This window comes from Liolophura sinensis, chromosome 1, assembly GCF_032854445.1.
Source record: "Liolophura sinensis isolate JHLJ2023 chromosome 1, CUHK_Ljap_v2, whole genome shotgun sequence".
NCBI classification, from domain to species: domain Eukaryota; kingdom Metazoa; phylum Mollusca; class Polyplacophora; order Chitonida; family Chitonidae; genus Liolophura; species Liolophura sinensis.
The window spans coordinates 73,831,138-73,856,477 of record NC_088295.1 but is presented as its reverse complement, the minus strand read 5'-3'; the positions used below and the strand labels follow the sequence as shown (position 1 = coordinate 73,856,477).

General features: G+C 38.5%; 1 protein-coding gene across 4 annotated transcripts in view; it reads right to left on the bottom strand.

Annotated features, from left to right (window-relative positions):
* Positions 1-906: 906 nt before the first annotated feature.
* LOC135471805 (homeobox protein Hox-C6b) overlaps positions 907-25,340 on the bottom strand; it is a 39,902-nt gene continuing 15,468 nt past the window's right edge. The window contains exons 1-3 of one of the 4 annotated variants that reach the window (XM_064751176.1): positions 25,075-25,184; positions 16,062-16,551; positions 907-3,907 (exon numbers count right to left, since the gene is read on the bottom strand). In XM_064751176.1, the coding sequence (XP_064607246.1) occupies positions 3,588-3,907; positions 16,062-16,551 (810 nt within the window). In that variant the 5' untranslated portion in view covers positions 25,075-25,184 and the 3' untranslated portion in view covers positions 907-3,587. Of the gene's footprint in view, positions 3,908-16,061; positions 16,552-21,241; positions 21,466-23,049; positions 23,163-25,074; positions 25,185-25,340 lie in introns of those variants that run through there. The other 3 variants (XM_064751186.1, XM_064751168.1, XM_064751160.1) reach the window with 3 other exon arrangements.

Here is a 25,340-nt window from a genome sequence, read left to right as displayed (position 1 = left end):
GTTCACCAGAATATGGTTCACGAGCAAGAAATGAGATTTTCCCTAAGAACCTTAATTCAGCGGTGGATTTTCCTTGAAAAGACTTGACAGCAAAGCGGGCAAACCTGCCAAAAACCCCCATGAGTTCCCAACGAGGTGTCACTGCCATTGCGAGAGTCACGCTATCCGTGGAGAGATTCCGAAGTGGTGGGGACAACCCCCTGAAATCTTTGGCAATGAGTTGTGAGTGTAACAGTTTTTCTAGCTTGTCTGGTCCGATGGTTATGGAAAATTTTAACCTGTTAAATGAAATATTTGTAGAAAGCTGATCTCTGATAATTAAATAAAATTACATTTGCTGACATTTTATCGTCATCCAAATGCCTTCATCTGAGTGCGACAGACATACATTGTTAAAAGCAAACAAATATGGTGTATTATGTTCAAATATCATCAATATACAGTTTCTTGCAACTGAAATCTTTCAATGACTGCCACGTTTTAGATGTTGGCTGAAGATAAATTTTGGCACAAGTCAATGCTTGCATTTAGTCTTGTTTATACTTGGGATTCTTTTCAGGATTGAGGATGACCAAAAAATCGCGCCAAACAGAAATACAATTTTCTTTCTCCTGGGGTTAATCGGTTTTTCAGTAAACATTGGCATTCTCAAAGAGTCTTGTTTTATCGAACCATGCAGAACCAGAAATGTCCGCACGATTCGACACATGTAGAGCACAGGCAGATCGGTCATCCGATCTGGAAGACAAGACTGGAAACGTGTCGTTCTGTCACAGTTAAACTGTTTCTATTTTCTGGACGTTTTCTACTGCTCATTCACATTCGGATGCACATCTTGCTGATTTAGCTTAATCCACAGCTGTTAAGGTAATAAGACAAACACAAATGAATTCACTGGAACCCGCATTTTTTGTTTTATTTGGTTTGGACAATGTCAGTTTTGTTGATGTGTACCATAGGTACAATATAGCATAACAACTTTGATAACACTGTTACAAAACACACTGAGACGGAACGACTGTACACATATGAGGATTGTCCTATTGCACAGAAGTCTCTCCGTATGTCAGAGGGACCAATAACTGCACACGATGACCATTGGCTACTAATTCCTCCTCCGTACTTTTCAGTACACACTATTTATATAGTTCTAGAATGCTCATAACACCAAGGGCATTTTTTAATTCATGCCAAGGAAGGATTTTCCTTGCAGTTTCAAACAGCTCTTTTATCTACATGAATGGTTCCTTTGATATCATATAGAATCATATACACAATATGGCTAAGAGTTCTCGTTTTCCGCGAAACGTAAAGTCATCTCGTTTTTTAGGTGTAATTCTCTCGGCAACTTCTCGTTTTTTCCATACATTATATATACAGATATATTTAACATATCACAAAAATGTACAATCACAAAATACAAATGCAGACAAGAAACACATACAAAACACAAGTCTCATATTTCTCGTTTTAGAGGACAACCAATGATTACGGCCTTCCTCACACTAAAACATGCGCCCCAGTCGTCATCAAAATACCGGATGTAGAACGACTCCTATATCCTAAAATATATCCGTAGAAATGACTCCACGGAATATAGACTCATCAGAATATATCTCGTTCTTTTTATAAATGGTTTACAGCGGTTATAGCGATGATGTTTCCATTAGGGTACAGGGGACAGGTAGACTAAATTGTAAACTACGTACACACTGTTGTACAATAACAGCTTTCCGAGAAATCGAGTGTATCGTGAAAAACAAGACTACCAGTACATTCAGTATAGTATGAACCAACGTCTCGACCAAACGAAGCCTTGATACCGCATTTCACACAAAATGGACGTCAGGCAATACACATTTTTGTAAACCCCAAACCGTCTTAAAATAACAAGCTAAGATATGAATCTGGGCTATGCCATCTGAAAACGTTAAATGAAAATAGTGAATGTTATACGACTAATATTTTACAATATGTTCAAATCCCTACAGAGCAGAATGATTCTCGTCATATTGGACAGTGTCAATAATTTATAACACAATGTATAATTCTCGTTTACGGACTATTATGTCATTTTTCATGACGCAAAATGTGCGTGTAATCAATCTAAAGCCTTCATAAAAAAATAGTGGACGTTGTCTCAGGTGTTGTTATGCATACCTTCATGTGCTATAGGGGCCTCCGTGGCTCAGTTCGTTAGCCTCTCACCAATGCGGCCGCTTTGAGTTCAAGCCTCCGGCCTCTCCGGCAGAAGGTCTGACAGCAATCTGCGGATGGTCGTGGGTTTCCCCCGGGCTCTGCCAGGTTTCCACCCACCATAATGCTGGCCGCCGTCGTATAAGTGAAATATTCTTGAGTACGGCGTAAAACAGCAATCAAAGAAATAAATAAATTCATGTGCTATATTTGAGTCATAAGATAAACCTAGTGATCACATGAGATCAGCTTTATCTTAGTGAAAGAACACGCAATCTCTCCAGTTTATTTTGCAGTAGTATAGCGCACAAACATAAAAACAATATATTTCTCCGGTAATGCCAGCCGAAAAGGCAAACAGCACACAGAAGGTCTGCAATATTCTGTTCAGAATAAATGGTCTAAGTTATAGTTCTGTTGATATCTACTGATACTGAAATCTCGTTTGAACGGATTTCTGAAACATAATACCTTTGTAATGCAAAAACAGTGTTATGTGGCATTTTATGGTACTAAAATTCAAATAAGCACAGAATGAAGGCCATATCAGTTAGAGCTGAAAGTACTATGTATCATGCTTTGTGCAATGTTGTCCACTGAGCCACATACCAAAATATGAATCTTTACTTTGGATTTTTTTATACTTATCTGAAGGTGGTATTTAGCATTGGCGTCGTTTTTACACTTCCCACCATGAAAATAAATCATTTTAGAAACTTTTGATATCATCATTAAGGTTCAGAAAATAAATTTCAAGGCCGAATACGGCTACTTCTGTTTAACGTGAACAAAACATGAAGCATACTAGCAAACTAGCTGGTCTTCATTGCCAAATTAAAACTGAACCAGTGAGAGAAAAGTCACAAATACGCGACTGCTAAGATTCCCACAGCCAGTCATGTTCAATTAAAGTGATATTAAACTTATATTTGGCATGTAGTATTTTCCACTATGTCACTGACGCATACCAGTATCTCAGACTCAATTTGACCGCATATTACCACACACCAACAATGGAAAATAAACAACATAACCGAGCATTAGCAAACTAGAGGGTTGTTTGTCAAAACAGTCATCATGCTATGCTTGGGCTACACACCAAGACAACTTATACATTCACTATGACTTACGCGTAAATTTGGGCTAACTTAATGACCGTTTTGCGAACCCGCCCCCAAAAGTACATGCAGTGGCTTGAGGCGATGTCATGGTCTGCTCTGGCTGGATCAGCGATCTGGCGTCATGGCCGATTGTTGGAGACATTCACTTCCCGGCAATTGAATTGATATGTTATGACTTTAAAAATGAAACCGGAAATGATACCCCACACTGACGCATGCGTTCATCTTCAGGAAGTCCAGGAAAACTGGCATGTGTTCAAGGTGAGGCGGTTAACTGGACAAGGGGGACTGTGAAGACGACGACTGTAACTGAACGGCTGTATCGTCCTTTTTCGTCGTTGATTTTACTGGTTCTTGTGTACGACATTGCTCATTTAATTCCTTAATTGCTTGAAGTTCTTTCTTCTCTTTCATTCGTCGATTCTGAAACCATATTTTTATTTGGCGCTCTGTCAGACATAGCATATGGGACAGTTCGATTCGTCTTCTCCTTGTAAGATACCGGTTAAACTTAAATTCTTTTTCCAGTTCCAGCGTTTGGAATCTTGTATAAGTCTGCCGGCCCCGCCTTCTTTGGTTTGAGTTTGGACCTGAAAATAAACAAAACAAGATTTATTTCAGAAATGCCAGTAAATCGAATAACGGGTGTGTCTCGGTTGCGCCATAAGATCAGTTTAAACTGCCTATATCATGATTCGATCGATAGTAATCATGATCTAACAGCTGGCAAAATGTCACTTCCCTGGCTTGAGTTACAAATCAGTAAAATAACAGAGATATTTGGCTTGGCCAGATCATCTCGTACCCTTGGGTTTTGACGAGGCTTGATGATTACAGGACATCGAGCTGTTTACATGAGAACACCATTAATAAATCCAAGTAGCACAGCCTCATCTATAATCGCCCCCAACTCTCATACACGCTATCTACACGAACACAAATTCTACTCTGCCCCCAAACCTACTGATGCTTTCAGGGAAAAAGTTTTAGATTACACCAGCTTAGGATCTATCTTACATAATTCATGCCTGCCACGAAGGACGTAAAGGCGGATCACTACCCAGGAGGATAAGGAATTAAGCTTTCATCGACGTTTTTTTTTATTCAATTCATCTTTAATCCGAGGAAACACAAAAATGCAAGAATGTCCGTATGCAGCACATAAATAAGGCAGTAATTTCGCTTTTAAATTTTTGCCGACAAAAACTTACAATCAAAGTTGATGCCTCTTTTCATGCATCGCGTTTTTGTACAGAAGTTTTCAAACAGATGCAAGATAGTAATATAATGTGAACTTATCACGCACACAATAAACCATCTTAGCATCGTGCCGTCGTGTACAGTTGTTGTACAGCTAATGGACGTCTCAAAAGGCATTCCGGCAGAAGACATTTCTAATGTGGTAACAATAGCTTTGTCCATGCATTATTACATGGGACAGACCGTTGCCGTTTGGGTTTAATATCAAAGCAAAGACAAGAAAGTGACAACCCCTGGACATATATCAAACATGATCACAATCAAGCTTGCATTTCCTTTAAATGCTTAACTTCAAAGGAAACCAAAGAAAACGGCCATGATTTATGTGTCCCTGTACGCTTACTCCTTCCCCTATATGATTACTCGTGCCGTGTGTTCTGCTTTTCAGTTTGGAAGATCGGCCAGTCTTTAATAGCTGAAATCCCCTTATCTGTAATTAGGAAAACGAGTAATTGCTGCCCTTGTGCATTTTTGTGTTGCGTTTGTTTAATGCAAAGACCGGTAAATCGTTATTAAATGCCCTCAGTGTAAGGTGAAGAACTTAGATACCCGCCCGCGCATGCATATATAGAGTGCGTCAAAGACAAACACGGTCAACTCAATAGGCCTTGTTTGAGGTTTTCAATCGTCGAAGCTCTGTATGAGCGATGAGCAGCATAGAAGGCACGATATACACCCGTTTACTTTCAATAGTGTAGATTTAGAGGATGAAATGCACTGACGTTTGATTTCCGGCAGTGTGTGTGCCGGAAATTAATAATAAGCCTTCGGAATCAAACATACAGATAAAGTCAGGAAGTAGTGTGCGAATCTTGCGAGTACTAACAACTTATTTTTGTGCGGCAGAATTTATCACTTTGGCAATAATGTTTAACGTAAAACTTGCGATGCTGATAAAACATTTCTCGATGTCTTATTGTCATGACAATTGGTGTATATGTAAAACTACATAAACTATTGGACACAAATTTGTTCTGGAATTTTTTATTTCTTTGATAATATAGGAATTAGAAAACCTTATAAGCTCTTTTCCCTTCGGATGCAGTTATATAATACGTATCAATTACGTCACAAGAAAATCTTGATATAAGTTGCTCAAATTATGAAATAACGTTATTGTACGTTGTGGTGGATATGGCAGTTTGTGTTAATTGTCGTTTCGAAACAAGATACGCTTCAATCGTTAGTTCATGAACTTCACTTAGTAAGGTCTTCAAAGAACTGAGTGATGAATATAAACTTTGAGAGAGGAGAGGCGCGGCGGTTGCCAACTTGTCTAGAGTCATTGTGATCGTATTACATTGAACCAGAAGACCTCAGCACGCACCGGTTGGACAGTATTCAGCATCTGAAACCTTTACATCACCGTCCACCATAAATCTTTAATCCCAGCCTGCCTGATAAATATATAGACACTTGTCGGCGTTTCCCACCTCAGTGTTTTGCCGCTACTTTTCGCACATATCTCAGCACTACAAGGAAACGAAACATGTGGCTTAATCGGCAACATATGTAAATCGCTGATTGAAATTTATCTGCAAAGCTGTTGAACTACAACCTATAGGAAATTGCTCCTCCTGCCAGTGAGCACGCTCGTATAGATCATGTTTAAACCTACTGCGGTTGGCATCGCTGTGAAACCATAACAGTGTAGATGTAGTTGTAGCCTTAGAATTACGACTGGCGAAAATAAGAATGTGGGGGTGCAGTTAGCTTAGGTAACAGATGCTTCCATTGTAAACTATGATTTATTTTACGGAAAAGCTATTTTGCAAGTTATTTCCAGTTTTAATGTCCCACCATTTAGTTTTTATTCATATCACTGATTGCACTCACATCAAATGCCTTACCCACACAACCCTTGCAAATGAACACAGCAAGGTATGTTTTACTGGTAAAGAACCAAATCCAAAATAATTTTCAATGTGTACACCAATAAAAATATTTTCCGTTACCGCATTATGACACTATCGTGACAGAACCACCTTATGACTTAACTAAGGTCGAACTAAAAGCCTTTTCTCACTGCAGATGTTACATCGGTTGAATTAACAGATTATTAATAAATCTCCACATATACGTACATGTGTATATTGTTTGCGGTAATGGTATGGGATGAGCACCCTGGAACGGGGTAGAAACAGTCTTTGTCATCTTTGTCTTCAGCCATATCGCTCGTGTGCATCTTTTCATCTGAATCACAATTTCTGCGTCGGTCGTTTTTGGTGTCACGGTCACACACAATCTGTGACAGAAGGTCACGCTTATTTCCCTCTCTTCGATTTAATGGTTGTGACCCCGCCGACATTGCGGCCAATAACTCATAGCTGTAGAACTATTTGGATAAAGATGAGCGGGAACGTAAACTGACAACGTTATTCTGGGAACAAACCACTGGGAAAATGAATACGTAGCATCTGTAACTAAGGACACAGCCCTTTCTTTATTATTATTAACCAGTAAACACCAAAAACACTTAACTATTATATGTACTAATAATGGTGTACATGCTTATACTTGGTCATAATACCAAGTGACGTCGTAATAGCGTTAAAATATTGCAAATATACTTTTGGAATTCGGAGCTTCTGTGCATACAGGTTTTATATGATACATATGTGTAAGGTTAAGTACATGCAGCAGATTCCTTGGAGTTTGAATGGAAAGTACCAAATACATATAGGTGTATAATATGTTCTGTGATCATTAAGGTGTCAGGAAGCTGTGTTTCTTTGCATGCTCCTATAAAGGTAGAGTGATCAATCAAGGAGACAAATCTCATTTCACTTTTAATTAGCTCTCCTAGAAGACAGTCTCAGTGGACATCGTCCTAGGTTAATACACAGTGAGCCGTCACTGATAAACCAATATCGCTTCGGCGGGAAAACTACCCTCTGCCTGCCCCTCTCCCCCACCCCACCACAGCGTGGAGGTAGTCAGACGAACTTACCTCACAGCTGACTACAATACCCACGCCCAGAGGCTGTGTGGATTTCGTTACAGCCTTAAGTACTTTTATGGATATTTAACAGTACGTAATGTTATGACTGCTGTTGGGATATGCATCCGCCGAGGGGAAATTGCACATTCCAAATTGGCGATAATTCTTTCCAACTGTTATGTCATAGCAGCGACACAGCCACTGTCGTATGGATTATGTTGCTACACTGTACTTTGCGCTTCGGGTGTTGGCTATTTGTCATGTTGTATTCAACAGAGCGGTGAAGTCTCAAGAAAATCCCCCACGGAGGCTCTTGTACTGGATCTATGCAAACAATCAAACGACGCGGGATTTTACTAATAAGGTTTGGACACCCAGTGTAAATTTCTTAGAAGCAGTAAAGAGTCATTATGTAGGCCGAGTCCATCTGAGAAGACATGCACCTATTTCATCACCACAGGAGAGATTTGTTAGATCGATGCAGACAACTGACAGCATCCGGGTACAGTTTGGCTAAAGAAAGAAGAGAGTTTCAACATTTCTGGCGTATAAATATGAGACTAAGTATTATTACGACGCCAGATGTATAAAGCAAACTTTTCGTTCACTGAAGCCAGTGTTCAGAAAATGAAAAAATAGTGTCCTTCGAGGATAATACTTTAATCTAAGCAGTTTCTGTACAGGAGTCCTGTTTTCTTGCGCTGTATATGTGGTTCTCATCTATACATTACCCCCAATATATAACGTCGACGTTAAATAACACACATGTTTTATTTTCATGCACAATACTTGATGATTTTATTATCTTTGATCTTCACATAGTCCTTGTGAATATGTGTTACCGCTAATATTAATACCATGGTTACGGATAAGTTGATAATTTCATTAAGTGAAACGTCTGTAACCTCATGCAATGCTGTACGAAATGATCTACATAACTCATTCCAAAGTGCAACTTCATGTGTAGTGGCAAACACCCAGGCAATGTACTCAAATGCGACGTTTGTATGTGGTCACAACATTCGCACACCCCATGGGAACTTGACCATCTCAAGGGTTCTTTAACAAACTGATATTAATTTTTTTCTACATTCACCACTGAATTCTAAACATTGTATACATCCATACGCGTTTGCGTCGGTCTGTGGTCAGTTCTGTAAAAATTCCAGTGTTCGAATCGTTGTTACTTAAAGCTGAAAACACATATGCGGAGTGTATAACTACTCATCCATGCGTCTCGAAATTTGAAACGAGAAACACCCACCCACAAAATACTAGCGAAGAGTGCACTATGAGATGTCTGATACCCTAAGTTCTAATAGTTCAAACTGAACATGGTGATCACGCAAGGATCTTCACTTATAGGCGTGGGTTAGTGCTCAGATTTCCACCTGGGGTCTATCAATCTAGCTTACACCTGTGAAGAGGTGAGTGTATACCTGACATGGGGCAAATACCTGCTAATTATGTTCAGAGTAGAGGGACATGCCCTCTTGTACTTCATTTAAAACATCTATAAACAATTATAAACAGTTATGTTTGTCCAACCAAGCAAGTCAACAGTGTTACGTCAGCTTGAATTGTTCCGCTTCATTTACTGCTTTTCTAACATTGTTATTTATAACCATTGAGGCCAAGACGCGTTTTGTATACACAACATAAACAGTAGGAATATCTCATATGACATTTAAGTTGTTTCAGGTGTGTAAATGTGGAAGACTAAAATGCAGTGGACCAGATTATACATAAGTTTCAAACCCCTGAAATTTTCACAAAGCTTAAGCATTATTCAAAATCGCGTAATTATACCTATAAGCTGAGTTAAATGAAGACCTGCACAGTCATTTCCAGTAACACCGCTCATCTAACAGTCCATTCCAGAAAAAGGTTTTAAGGTTGCCATTTTATGCTTACGCAATTAGGCAATTATAAGACCGTCTCAGTCTGCAAAGCAACGATGCCTGTAAGAAAGAGGTGAATAAAGATAATTTCAAATTTAATCTAGGAGTCTTCTTCTCACAATGTGGTGTATATGGAGTGACGATTTCAAATCACACAATGCTGAAAACAATTGAAATTCTTGGCTTTCACGTTTCAGTGGTAAGCATTGCCTTACTTAATTATAATTTATTTATAACGCACGGGTCTTCGTGTAGATAAGAGCATATTTTATATTACAGGTTCCTGACTGGTCCCTCAGAACAAATAATCTTTGAAAAGAATCAGGTAAAGCGTTCAGATATCCAAGAATACAAATTCATGGACAAAGTCATATATGCCTTATAACGATTTAAAAGTTTACTCCGGACTTATAACTAGTTTAACATCACGTAAAAATCGAAACTATAATACAATTATTTTATCATGTTGGATGTTTACTTCCACACAACAAATTGAGTTAAACGTAAGCGAAATCAAATTTTGTTTTTCTGATGAAGTATACGAGTAAGGAGATAGTGTCACATTTTGATAACGAAGCATATTCGGTTTATTTGTCAGTCGGATCCTATGTCAGTACTTTAGAACCCTATATTTGTTACTGGTATCAAAGTGGACCAGAACCCTTCCTAATAATTAGTATAAAACAGGAACTTTCGGTGTGAATTTTTTAGCCGAGAAACAAATCATTTACAGAAATTTAATTATTGAAGGCAAATGGAACTAGATATTCAACTTTTCTGAAACAACTATAGACTGTTCGGCTGGATTTTAATTCTAAGGAAACAATGTGTTTTCACAATGAAGCTTACACAGCCAAATCCACATAAACATCATGTTTTCCCTAAAGACTTAATAAAACCCCTTATTACATGTGCACTATATCAGACACACGTAGTACATTATAGTTAGTTATTGAAGAAGCCTGTTACTCGACTGTTAATTGAAAACTTTGCATGTAATTATTAAAAAGTGAAGCCGCCATTCCGGAGGTGACATTCAAGAACGGTCATATTATGTGTTGGCATTTTACAAAATCACTGTCAGTAAAATGAATTGCACTGAGTTGAACTTACGTGGAATATAAGTTTCGTGGAACGTATATAACTGACATTATTTTCACTCGTCCTTCCTTCTTTATTTGCCAGACTACGTATTAACAACGGCTATAATATAATGTAACTATGTGTATGCGTTTCAGAGAACTGTTGTTTAAAGGAAATTATCTGACTTGAAATGACATGTATTTTTCGATATCCTTGGAAAGTTTGCAACTGCTGCCTTTCTAACTCATTGCTGTTCGTCGTCCTTTTCCACTCTTTTACGATTCGTTAGCTGTACAAAGTTTAACACTATGGTCTCCGCATCTTGTCTCTTGCATAGTGTAAGTGATTGTCTTAAAGGAAGTAGACTGGACTGGGCGGCCTATCTTTCACTTCTCAGTAGAAACTCCCAGCCCATACAGAAGTTCTTGTTAAATGGGGCTCTCACTTGGTATATATCAAACTTTAGCCCTGGAGCTGAACATCAATTAACCCCACTCGTACCTTCGATAATCCCCATTCATCCTGTTAAAGTAATTTATAGTTAGCATCACAAGACTGGATAACACAGGCTTCTGTGACACAATTTATTAGACACAGCTTCACATATGACTTGAGAACTGCACCGCTCCGCAGGCTATTTCAGACTGCAGTGTGCGCCTACCCTTGTTTACATCTGCATTCGCTTATAACTGTAGTTTTATAAATAAATGAGATTCAGTTAAAAGGTAGTCCTGATCTCGTACAGTGTTGAAGGTATTCATAATAACGAAAGAAAAAGTTGCAAAGTATGTGATTTTTGATTAGATTACGCTACATATTTTCATGTTCGTCCCCAATACGATCTCAGTGGTAACATGCATAATATGTCCTTAGCAGTATTTAACATTTACCTGGAGCTGACAAATTATTCACATTTGTATATCTTAGAAGGTGTACAATAGGAATGTTTCGATTTCAACCTGATGTTAAACTAGTTATAAGTCAGGCGTAAACTTTTAAACCTTTTAAGCCAGGTTTATCAAGCATGAAAATCAAGGTCAGAATGTTCAAAAGTACACAAAATGGAATAAATACATCCAGAAATGAAATTAATCTAACGAAAGAGAAAAATGGTTGAATGCGAACAAAGGATTTACCCCCATAGTTATTATGTGTTTTAAACCGTGCTGTAGATGCTTTTATTGAGTTTTGGGACAGTTGTTTTTATTACTTAGTTAAGATGACCGTCAAAGCCGTAGATTAAACAAACTTCTTTGTTTTTTCATGAAAATAATGTATTATAGTCGAGCTTTAACTCTTGCAATACTCTTAAATTGTATAACACAATAGTTTTGATATCCAATTTCCGAAACATTTCTTGGGAGATCATAACTAATTTAAAAAGTCCTCGTTAATACTATAAACTCTCCTGAGTACAGAGACCATTAAATCAGGCGTGGGGGTATCCTCTCAATACAGACTGAAAAATAGCTATAGAATGTGGTAATAGGCCATATTTATTTATTTATTTGATTTTGAATAATTTTCGTTTATTTTTTATTTTGATTGATGTTTTACGCTATACTCAAGAATATTTCGCTTATACGACGGCGGCCAGAATTATATTGGGAGGAAACCAGGAAATCCCACGGCCATTCGCATGTTGCTACTAGATCTTCCCACATATACAGCCATATTCATATACTAATATATGTATTTGGCCATTATCCGAATAAATATCCTTATATCCTTATCCTTATAGTGATTTTTTACACGATTTAATAAGGTGTTAAATATCAAAGGTCAAAAAAGGAAGGAAACTTTCAGAAACAAGTAACATAAGGGGAAATTTCACACCATGGAGGACGACCGCGTGCGTTGCGTTGACAAAAGACTGTTCATGTATATAAACTGATGAAATCAGTTAGGCCAGAATGAAGAAAGGAAACTTTCAGGAACAAAAAGCACAAGGGGAAATGCACCATAATGCAGGACGGCCTTGTGCGTTGGGTTGACAAAACATCGACTGATGCATGAATAATTTGTATTTATATAAATACTCTCTTGCCCATAAATCTCTTACAAATCTTTACATTAAAATCTTGCAGATTATATGTACAGTTACTAGGCTTTAACTACTGCCACTCTAACCAAGATTGTGTCCAGTACTAAAGAGTTATACGTCATGTGCTGGACCTCCCTTATCGTTTGTAGCCAGCACACAAAATTCAAAATGATCCTTTAGGAAGACTGATACTAACTTTCTTGTTCCCTTGATGGAGTTTGGCCATCTCTGTCGATAAACAGCCACTTATCTTTTGTTTTGCATAATAAGGAAGGTATAGAGCCGGGAAATGGCCGTATCCAATGGGAACCAGACAGTAACAGATTGGATTGTTCTTGGAATTTGTGATAACGTTTGATAGATAAAGGCAAACTGTATCAGTGATCTGAACTGTTGAATACTAGGCTGGTGATTCTAGGGATAAACAGTTAAAGACCGTGGTTTTATCAAGGATTAAGCTCCTACAAGATTGGATAAGGTCTTCTATCTTGACAATGTGACAGCAAATAGAAAGTATCTTTGTTTTCAAATGGCTGTTGTGGGCTGTTCGCTAATTTATGTCCCACGTTATCTATGGGTATTCATTTGAACCTTACCTCTCCAGTAAGCTAGGCTTTACAATATCGTTGTTTCACGACCGTACCAAATTGCATTTGCTTAGGTACTGGTTTCAGCACGTTATGTACAGAAAGATAATGGTCGTCATCCCACATAAAATATAAATCACGGTTTATATGGCATTGCACAGCGTGTCTTTCATTGAAATTCAGAAAGTCTCATATTCAGGATAATGACGATTGCTTGTTTAACTCCACTATACCTTGCATTTTACTTTTCAATCAAAATAAAAACAAACAAACATTAAGAACATGGAAAAATTTAAATGCACAAAATTCCATATTCAACATAATGAATATTGCTTGTCTCTTAATTTTTGAAAAGGGAAAGGAAGCCTAGGAACATTTTTGAAAGTGGCCATTACTTGTTCAGTCCAAAACCTTGAATGCTATCCTTCAGGTAATAACAAAGACCCTGACATTTTAATTTTAGGAAGACTTGTATTTGTGTCAATGACTACGGCTTGTCTTGCCCAAACCCTTTATTCACGAACTGTGAAAGGACTGACGTATTAATTTTAAGAAGTCTCATATTCATGATAATGACTGTTGCTTGTCCAACCCAAAAGCTTGTTTCTTTAGGAATGGAAAAAGGACAGTATCATTTTAATTTTACTAAGTCTCAAAATTGCCCTAAAGATTATTGTTGGTCAAGCCCAAAAATCCTGTATAGTATTCCTCAGGAAATGAAAAAAGAGAGTAACAGTTCATATCTAGGAAGTATTACGTCCATGACAATGGCCATGAATGGTCTAGCTCAATCGCTTGTACCCTATTCCTCCAGAAATGTAAAAAAGGGGAAATATTCTCCTATTTATAACATGGAAACTGCTTGCCTGTCATCCAAAACCTTATGCTATTCTTCAGGAAAGGATAAATCTGTGGAATTATAGCTGTACGAAGTTTAATACCTATGATAATGGTAACTGCTTGTCTACCCCCAAAGGCTTGAATTTAAAAGTCTGGGAAATTTTTATTTTAGGACGTATGATATTAAAAATATTGGCCATTATTTGTCTAGGACGTTTGATATTCATAATAATGGCATTATTTGTCTAGGACGTTTGATATTCATAATAATGGCCATTATTTGTCTAGGACGATTGATATGCATAATAATGGCAATTACTTCTCTAGCTCAAAAATTTGTGTGTTATTCTTCGGGAAATGAAAACGGTATAAGAAATTTTAATTGTTAAGGGGTCTAAAACTCATGACTATTGCTTGTTTATCCCCAAAGTTTTCATCGCTCGGTAACTTTAAATTTCAGGAAATCCATATTCAAGGTAATAACCATTTATTATTAGACTTCATTAAGACAGATCTTATTTAAATTCTGCCTACCACAAATACACAAAACGGCGAAAAACAATTTGTTTTATCAATGAGTTATTAGTAACTTGTCGGGTGCTGTGTGAACTCAGCAATGTGTTTGGATATGTTTTGCATTGCTAACCACATAGACATGGACTGGCTTGGAATGGTTAAATGGCGTTGATTACCTTCCAGTGCCAAATCCCCTGTTAGCGTATAACTGATAGTCATAAGTCGACCTTGTCTATGTATATGCAAGTGTTATTTATTGTCTGAGTATCTTGGGAGAAGATAAGTCAGTGCTGGCTATATTACAGAACTTAACGCGAATACATCATTCTCTCTGCTATCCCTAGACAATTCTTTTTGTAACAAAGTGAATTCTTACGACTGCATTTAATAATTGTAAATCAGCCAAAGAAACAAAACCGAAACAGGAAAACGAATATGAAATGTCAATCACATATGCTGTGCTACTGTATGAATAGGAAAAAGATATGATCTCATTTTCAGAAACCATAAGGGCTAAGTGCTTAACTGTTACGTATATGAGCCTTGAGTGCTTCACTTGGCATCTGGAGCCACATAAATGAACGCGTTTCTTCTCTCGTACGTCGTTTTTGAGTCCGCCACATAAATATCCATGGGCAATATTTAGGCCAGTATTTGAACGAAGCCATTGCTGGGTTACGGGAGAGAACTCTTGTCGATATCTTCACCGATTCTATATTACATGCTAACAAAATCTGCTCCCCTTTGATGTCAGTGGTAACCGGTTGAGAAGTGAGTAAATCCACGACACACATTGACCCAGTTGTCGGTTGACATGAATCAAGCCAACCCACATCTTATCTATGGTTAATGTGACTTATGAGACAAGCTGGAAAGTCAACCACGATAAACAAGAACAAATAACAAATCTCTTCAGAAATATCACCGTTTTTCTTTCTGAACACTAGGCCTAATAACGAGGGCATCCAAGTTGTGGAAAATTGGGGGGAGGGGAGGAAATGCACGGAATCTGCCTTTGACCATCTCACCTGTGTTTTATGTGGATTTTATAGGTCGTATATTCCCCATAAATGTACAGGTAAACGACGAGGCTATTCCGGCGACCATCGGAGCGGCCCCTCCTGGGGAAGCATCATAAAACTGAACAGCCCCAGGATAAATAATAACTCGCTTCATATTCACCAAAGGCGCCGAAAAGTCACCGGCGTTTCATTGGGCCTTTTCTCTAACAAGCCACAGTCAAAAACATAAAATTCCTCAGATGCGGAATTTCTGTGTCGTAAAAAAGAAATAAAACTACATAGTCAGTCGAACTGAAACCAACAGATGTGAGTACAGGGCCGGGCGGCAAAGCCTTACCCGCTCAACCGGGCTCTTAATTACCGAAGGGGTGTATTCAGCTTGGTTAGCAAGGATCATATCTCCTGTTTGTGTGCAGATTTATGCCGAAATTATGTGTTTTATTAGGTTCCGCTACAGGCCATGCGGCTACGTTTAAGGCTGTTTACGCATGGTTCATAGGCATTTATACAGGGCGAAGGAGGAAGAGAAGTTAGACGGTGTCAGACTTACCTACGATGGACATCCATGGATAAAACGGAGTGGCATCACCATTGGTACTGGCAGTACTTGACTGTGAGCAAGGACTAAGAGGTTCCACGGTGTGGTTCACCTGATAGCCAGTCACTCTTAGATCATCACCATGACAAGCCTCGCGGTACCGGCCATCGTTGACATTCGGATAGAAAGGGGGTCGGTTGCTCTGCAGGCCCATGCGCAAGTCGTGATTCCGGGCCTGAAATGCTTCCATACGACAGGCGTCCGCAGTCTGGTACGACCCCATGTGGTAGTACCTCGGGGGCCGGTAATTGGTACTGGGACATATATCTGGGATGTTCAAAAAGTGATCCATGTAAGTTGTGGCGGCATTTTCTCCCACAGTGTGAAGGCCTTCGTCTCTGGCGTTTGCAGTGTTGTGGCGAAGGAGTGGATAGGCGCTCATCCCTAACTTCGCAAACGTCAGTTGTTCACCCTCGCCCAAATTTCCCAGCGTGGAAACCATCTAGGAAAGTAAAACAATTTTAAGAGCTAGAAAAATCATCGAGAATGGTGTGGCTAGGCATCACATTTTCGGCTTAAAGACAATCTGAAACATTAGGAGGACTTCCACCAATGAACGATAGGCAAGGCCTGACCCTGACTGACCTTCGCTTGCAGTGTAGTCAAAGTGGATTCTTCCGCTCAAAAAAGCAGTTCGTACCATGTGCTCATCTTCACCCGCCTCCAGAACAACAGAATTCTTAGGATGTATTACAAAAATTATACGGCAATTTGTTGTGATTATGGAGAAAGCCTCGTGGTGGAACAAGTCCTCACAGACGGAGGTAAGTGGCCTGAATGAGTTTAGGCCGGTCTACTTTCTAGTCCCTAAGCAAGGCAGAGATAGAGACGGGCCTATCGCTACACGCTCTACTGTTGGGCCGTTCCGTTTGCATTGTGTTTGGGCCATTTCTCATCGGTCACGGAATTGATTCATTTGATAAATGGCTTTCTCTGTCCCATGACTGCCATGTAGTTTGCGACTTTAAGATGTTTTGGTGGCTTGCATCCAGTTAGGGATAAAGGAAATCGTCTAGTAATTTACCCGATAACGGTAAGCTAAACGGCTCATTAAAATTGTCTCGTTGCGAATTCGTAGCTAAAGTTAATGATTTAAATGGGTTAATAAGAATTTTTTAAATCCTTTTTTCCTCAGTATTCTCTCACTTTTTTGTAGAATATTAAATTCTAATGATTTTTTTAATTAATTGGTGCAAGATGAATAATTGTTCAATTTTTTAAGTTTAATTGGGCGTCCCTGTAATGAGATGTGAAACACTTTCTAACATGTACAGACAACTCCTTCTTCAACAGCCCAGCTTATGACAATATATAGAACACAAGTATACCCCAAACTGCACAGATACTACCTACATAATATTTATAAGAAGCTTCGTTGGCTGTAAAGAAAAACACGCCTAAAAGCTGTTAAGTAAAGAGTGTGAGGCAACCTTCTAAGTAGCTACAGGCTTAGCCGCATCCCAATGATTTGCTGCAGTATACCCTTGAAACGGCCACCTATTGACGTTAGACTAGGATGCCCGTATCAACAGGTCCTTTGTCTCCCATAAGAGCAGGAATGCGTCTAGATTGTTAAATATATATTACCGTCAAGTGAGCACCGGCGACAGGCTAGCTTTACATTTAGACTTTATTCAAACATATGTTACTTTCTTATCATAATTGTCTTATTTCCCGTCACAACGACTGGACAAAGTAAACAGTTTCGCGAGCTCGTGGTCATATATATTCTACCATTAACAGCCATTGTGACAACAATCTTAGCGACACAAACTGGCTCTGAAACGAGCCTTTGTTACAATACCAATCCAGTATATAGTTCGGACAGCTTAAAGTTAGTGTTCCCTCTCACCAAATAACCACTGAATTATAAATAAATTCAAATTTTTTTTAAAATCACAAGTCGAATGAACTGACCCAATAAACGATTTCACCGGTCTCATTAAGTTCCGCGGTTAAATGTAAACGTTCTGCGTGTGCAATTAAAAATAATATTTCTGTCAACTATTTTGTACCCTGATTAACTGATGTGACATTTCTTCTCCAAAGTGGAATAGGAGAAGACGTGTTTGTGAATTATAGGAATTTATTTTCGGTGGTACCGGCAGTTATTTTACGTTGTCTTCCATCATTTCCAGACCGGGTTTTAGACTTCTGTCCAGCGTCATTGTTTTAAAAATAACTAAGCGTTTTCTGATGCTTACAAGATATTTTTATCTGGACACAAAGCCCTGGGAAACAATTAAGGCACGGGTCACATATGTTTGCTTATGGTTTATGGCCGATTTCCTAAACTATTGTGAAGTCACTAATTAAGATCGCGCTAGAAGACTTGATTTGCCTCAAATCTGTTCTTGTGCTTCGCTAAAATGCAGGCCGCTGCCGCCACATAGATCATGTTAATTATTCAAGGAGGCTCCCTTGGAGAGCGTAAGACGGGTTAAATTAAGTGCAATTCTCTGTGTTCCCCGCGCAGGCAGGGGGACAAAAGGCGATGAAGGGACAGGCAGGGCAAATTTATCCCCGTTTACACCTGAAGGAACGCGTGCAGTCTGCCATTGATAGATGGTCACGAACACCCAGCCCTGACCGAGACACGCAGGAAGCTAGTGGAAAATAGTCCTGAGAAAACATAAAATTTTCTGTCTACTTTAATAGTTAGAAAGATTCCATTTGACCAAGAATTCCCTTCGCAGCTTGTTCAGTTATCGATAAACGTTTTGGTGTAATAAAATATGAACGCGAAAATTCTGAAGGATTAATTTCCGATCTTTCAATCTGCGTCAAAGAAAGGTATTGATAAACCGGGCACACTTAATGGCAGCTAAACACTGTTTTCATTGAAAATTAATATTCCCAAAGGCGTTTTTCCCGAGCTCCTAACCCAGAGACCTACAGTGCAGAAGTGTATATTTACAGCCAGATCTGTTAATATAGCTCCTATAGAGATAATTGGCAAAGGCATTTACGCCAGACAAACATGCAAGACTAATGGTATGATACTGTGATATGACCACTTTAAATTTGCCTCATAAAATAAGCATATGAAAATACACACGTATTATTTAACTATTTTATCATGAACACCATGTTTGCATATAAACCTAGCTTATAGGTATCTGTTCAGTGTTGCAGCAAATTCCGTGGAATGTCCGATGACTTAAAGTACATTAGACTCAAGAACATAGATATACATCAGTGTACAAATACTAGGTACCAGCGTACAGAAACCAGTCATTGATAATCTAGGTCGATAGTGAGGCCTGTTTTGCAGTGTTTATTCTCCCGTGCAAACCTTCGCAGACGAAGACGCTTTGTTTTCTGTCGACGTTAGATTAATAATTAACAAAATATTCTTTTAAAAGTTTCAGTGCACGACGGAGAGTATACGTTGTCTTTGATTGTATGGTTCAGTGGCCAGTTCTTGAGACAGATAAACACTTCTTATCTACTTCAATGGTAGTATATAACCATACTAGAAACTGGATACAATAAGATACAATTGTCCCGTGGTATTAAGGATAATGGGTTAAAGTCGACTGACCATGAGCGTAATGTGTTCTAAGCACGAGGGGGTCGTCTGGAAATATAGCAAAGCTTGATACATGTAATTCGCCGTAGATATTTGTTTTCTAATCAGACGTATTTTAGTTCCAGTATATTTTGTATCCTCGAAATCTATTTAAAGTAAGTCGTTTTTAAATTCTGTTTCGAGTACGTCTTAATGTTATACAATGTTGTTACTAAATAATTTATTGGCTAAATGTTAAATTTACTTTGGTATCTAAAGTATAAAATCAACGTTTTTCTTAAATTTTATTTTAACTATATATTTATCTTGTGCATTGCAATTTATTCGACAATTTATTGTCTAAACGTGCAATTTACTTACTAAAATATTGTATATATCATATAAGATTTAAAGGGAACCAGTGATCGTTATGTTTACTCTTCAGATAATTTAATAATGATTAAGCAGATTTTAAATCTTGACTAACTGGGCAAATGTGAAAATTGATGAGATTTTTTTTTAGCTGTGATTTGCAACAGGATACCAGTGGGTGGAGTTTTTCCCGGGCCCTAGTGTCAGAGATTAACTGTTTTGCTGCCCGTTTCCCAGACAGGGTTATCTGACAGGCCTGAAAGCCTCCGCTTCTGTCCCCTCAGCCTCACGATCGTGGCAGGTCAACTTTTAGCTTACGTATCTTTTATTATCTCACAGTTAGAATTTTCGCAATCATTTACCATGAAATTCAAAATTGACAAACATAGTTAAATCAACCGTTAGTGAATATACATAACTGTGTAGCAATGTCATTATTTAACGTTAATCAAAGTCAAGTAATTATCAGGTTTCTTTTTGGCTTATCAAGAATAAATCACTTGTTTCAACTTACAACTTGATGAAACAGACCAAACTTTTAAATTGTCTACTATATAAAATCAGATCTTATGGAAAATGTTAACATAAAGGATTATTCCACAAAGAATCCCGTACTAAAAAATAACCATCACATTGCAAAATGATAAATATCGATTCTAAAATGAGCTCATCTCAACCTATAATGATTTTACTGTTAAATTATCGAAAACTCATCTGAGAGAGGTTTGTCCAAATTAATTTAAAAATCCTCCGTCAAATATTATGCTTATATCCCAGTAACCGGCAACAGTGGTATTAAATGTTTAAACGCTGTATCATATTTGCGTGAAATTAGGCTAATGCTTAACTCGTTTAGGCGTGCTCAGTCAGCTATTTGATATCGTCTATATATTATTTTTTACATACATGATTTATTCTCTTGAGTGAGAAATATTTTATAACAAATGTGTCTTGTTTTCATTCATGACTGTGTTAATAGAAAATGCGAAGTTGTTTTCATTTGTGTCTCGAAAACCAACGAAAATTTCGACGGTGTGAAGGGAATAAATGACGGTCTGTAACCACCCTTACGACATAAACACGCTTTCCTCGTCTAGTAAAAGTATTTTACCTGCAGCCCGCAGTAATGTTAAAAAGTAAACACGTTTCTAGAATAAAATGGACCAAAGGTCTAATGCAAACAGAAGAGAGCCTATGTTAAGTTGACTACATTTAAAGACAAGCAATGCGAGACGATGTGTCAGTTTACCAGTATATGTTGTAAGTTCCAGTATAATCTGCAGATGGGCAGTCGTTCTACCAAACGCGGCTTGCACAGTACTAATTCCAGAGCTGGATGACCGAGTTCGGGTCCCCGTCAGCTAGCTATACGCTAACTACTAGCCAGACCGAAACAATATCAGAACGGAGCCCAGTTGATCAGTTTGCCATGTCACCCCCATCTTATCACCCATGATCGCCATTTCGGGGGTCTTTCTTTCGTCAAGACGTGGGCAAGCCCGCCAAGCGGATGGATATAAACATACGTTGATATCGCCGCTCCCTCGATTGGGCCTCGTGCTTTATCTGTTTATCTTCAGCGCACTGGTTAGGCAATGCGCGGCCCGCTCTGACAGACCGACCCTTTGTAAGCCGACAGTTCGGCATTTACACGGCCAATGGCTGTGGCTGCATCACGCCAGCTTACATGGGAGCTTGCAGGCTCCGCTGAAGCGCTTCAACCCCTGTTTCCCCGTGAACGTTTAGTTCAAAACGTTTGCTCTATGTCGACATTGCGAAATGATAGTATGATTGATCGAAACATTCTGTTGAACGGAATGCATATATCTTAATTATCCGATTATGTAGAGAAAAGTCAGACTAACAAACGGCTTGATGATTTCTGGATATTCCAACAATTTCCACAATCACCGGTGATTCATGCTTTTGTAGAGCCACAGCCGCTTTTAAGTCATTTTCAAGCAGTTTTTTGTATAACTGAATATACTGAATATTGGAAACAAAAACTAAACCTTTTACGGAATTATAATCCTATAGACCCTAAGTAGAGAGAAGTTCACATTGAAATGAATTTGTTTACACGTCTTTGGTTTCACCCATGCACATTTATATATGTCTCTTCTGCAATTTCTAAGAAAGACATTTTTATAGCATAAAATAAACAGGTAATAAATAAATGTACAGAAGATTTAGTGAGCGCTTATCTTAAAGAATCCTTATTGTTAACTGCCTGGCGATAATTTGGGCCATTAATATGCTTTGAGAATAATTAGAGATAGAAAAAGTTCGGGTGAATTTGAACTCATTTAACACACAAACGAATATGAAATATCTCTCAATGTCTGCAGTAAAAGTCGGCCTATTTTACCGTCTAATAAATGTCTGTAGAATGATGTATGGAGTCTGGGCGTCTATTAGGGATAAAAGGCTGCCATGAACAGTTCCGAAAGACTGAATTACCATAAACAGGAACGGCAGTTCGACCATGGGTCAGCTTAGTTATAAAGATTTAATGTCTACTGTTACTGCGGCACCGTACAGTGTGCCGTGAAGGAACGTAATAGAGGTTACACAGCACAAAACTCAGACAGGGCCAACGTAAAACGTACACAAATAGCACCAGAGCAGTGAAAGAGAAATGTTGATCTATGTTCAGTAAACAACACGAACATGATAGTTTTGAAGAAAAAATATGAAAAATTAACAATCAGAAACAGGCTTTAGAACTGCGAAGTAAGGCTCATTTCCACGTCAGTTAGGCCCTATATGCGAATAAGTCATTATTGTTGTTTCAACGTTTCTCTTTTGCAAAATTGCAAATTGTACAGCTTAAATTTAAGTGAAAGAAAAAATCATAAAAACAAATGCTTAGCCTGACAATGTTGATTCACAGAAGCATCACCGCAAGCTTAACTAATTCGCAAGTTGTATCGTCAAGCTGGGAATCTCACAAAAATAGAACCTTAACTCTATGAATATTCCTCTTGTTGTTATTTTCAGCCACATAAAACTGCAATGAAATCGTCGTCAAATAAAAATTTTTATCACTACACTCACCTTACTGTAGCTAGGGTTGACTGAAGCGAAACCGCCTTGGGTAAAAGTTGTTCTGCACTCCAGAGCGATAAAACTTTCTCGAGTGGGGTGCAGAGCGCATGGGTTATATATACAGTCTTGTCTTCTGGTCTCTAGCTGACTGCGCCACGTTCAAAGCATTGTCCCTCGCCGTAAGGGATAACCGTTTCGCAACTGCGCCGATTCTCTATCAGACTGACTGGTCACCCACTGCAGTGGGCACGCTGTCATCAGCGAGATATTCTATTAAAATGCTAACTACCGCAGAATTTGCACTGGCAACGTTTTGGTCTAGGTTCGAAACGGGATAATGTAACACGGGGCCAATCATGGGAGCGATGTAATACGAAACTCGCCAGCACGGGTTGCAAGTGATCAGACCGGCCTTGTGCTCCAAAGGCCTCTATTCGCCTTGACGAGAGGCGATCCATCCCGCAAGGAAATAGTAATATGCTGAAGTGCTGGCTAAGTTACTTTCCTTTCCCTTCACACCGCGCTTTTCGCTATTAATCCCACGCTTCTTATGCAAACCATAAATAACGAACCAATTAATTTATGATTGATCATCGCTTAACTGCTTGTTATCAGGCACCACGACTGCCGTTCTGTCGGTCTCAAATTGTTACTGACAACCTCGAAAGTTCCGTGAAGTGTAAATATTTTTATTTTTCTGGCATAAATAGCTGCTGTTATAAAGCAGGGCCTTGTCTGCGATACATTGTCTGAGTTTATCGCGGTAAACTGTAGGAAGGGTAAACAGAGTGCCGAGATCTCAAATTTACGACACAGGGTTAATGTTGAGGGTCACCTAAGTTCACATTGATGAATGTTATTTTCACCGCTGTTTGGTAACTTTTGCTCACACCTTAAATAACCAAGACTTCAAGCGTTAGAAGCAAGTTTTGTTTTTAATTTTCATTTTGTAATTCTGGGATAGTAATTTCGGTAATCACAGTGCTGGGCATCTCGATGTGTTTACGTCAATTCTATTCGTTAGTCTCTATGGTCAACAGAATAAAAGCGACAATGCTACAAAACCTGTAGTATCGAGAATGGTGAAACATAATGTAAATCGGTTAAAGTTCCGACATTCTATTTCAGAAACGCAATTAGTCAAGATCTTGACATTTTAATCCATCTCTTTATAGCGATTTTCGTTTATAATAGCTTCGTGGAATGTTTTGGAGTGTAACAGCATATTTTAAAATAAATTTCTTAGTTAGTTTTTTTCTAAAATTGATGGGCCTATATATAATAACGATTCGGGTAAATTGACCCGAAATTAGTTTAACCTAAAATTGTTAACAGGCGTCGTAGTTGGCATTCCTCCTGTCCGATAATTTTACTGCCCTCAACAGTAGCATGTACTCTTATTCTAAATTATATGAATGTAGAACACCATCACCTTGCGTCACTTAGAAAGAAATAGTGACGAGCAGAGTGAGAAAGACGCATTCAATTAAAATACAAAACAAAAAAACAGATAGGAATCGAGTATAGCTCGAGTTCTTTCCACCTTTATTCTTCCCAATTTATAAATTGCAATAATTTGTTTTATGTATGTGAAAAACGGAACATTGTGAGTTCATAAACTTACAGTAAATCAGTCACACCCATAAAATGCCCGAAAAATCTGTCATGAGCACGTTGATATCTCACACCTGACATTGCTTGACATATTTATTTCAAAATATTATAGTATACACATAGATAATATAAACAGCAAGCAGATTGCATTTCGGAAGGGCATTCGAATTTAAATTATTACAAGCGTAATAATTGTTTATTAAAGTTTCCTTTGTTTAAAAAGCCTCAAGAATTGCTCGCTGAAGTAAGTATAGTTTTACATACGAATTCCAAAACCATCCCTACACAGCGTAAAGGATGAAACCAAAAGGCACGCTTCGTACAGTAGACCTAGGCCTCGGGGCAATACGGGTGACATGTTTAATACACCCCATTGGGAACAGATAAAACAATATACAGAGACAGTGTTTGCCGACTTACCACAATCGCACATCTGACAGAGTGTGAGAATGAGTGTCTTCAGCGAGCAGAGACTGAGATCCGAGAACGACAGCAACGACACAACTGTCCAGTGTCTAATCAGTTTTGTGATAACTTGTAATATAAAGCAAACGGAAAGCGCATCGCTGTGGCCTGTATTACACACTGTCTTCCCACCCGCGTTGTAGTATTGCATAAAGTAGCGCAGTCCACACGGCTACCGCGGAAATCACTCCCAAAGAAGATTAGTGTCCTTACGCAACGTG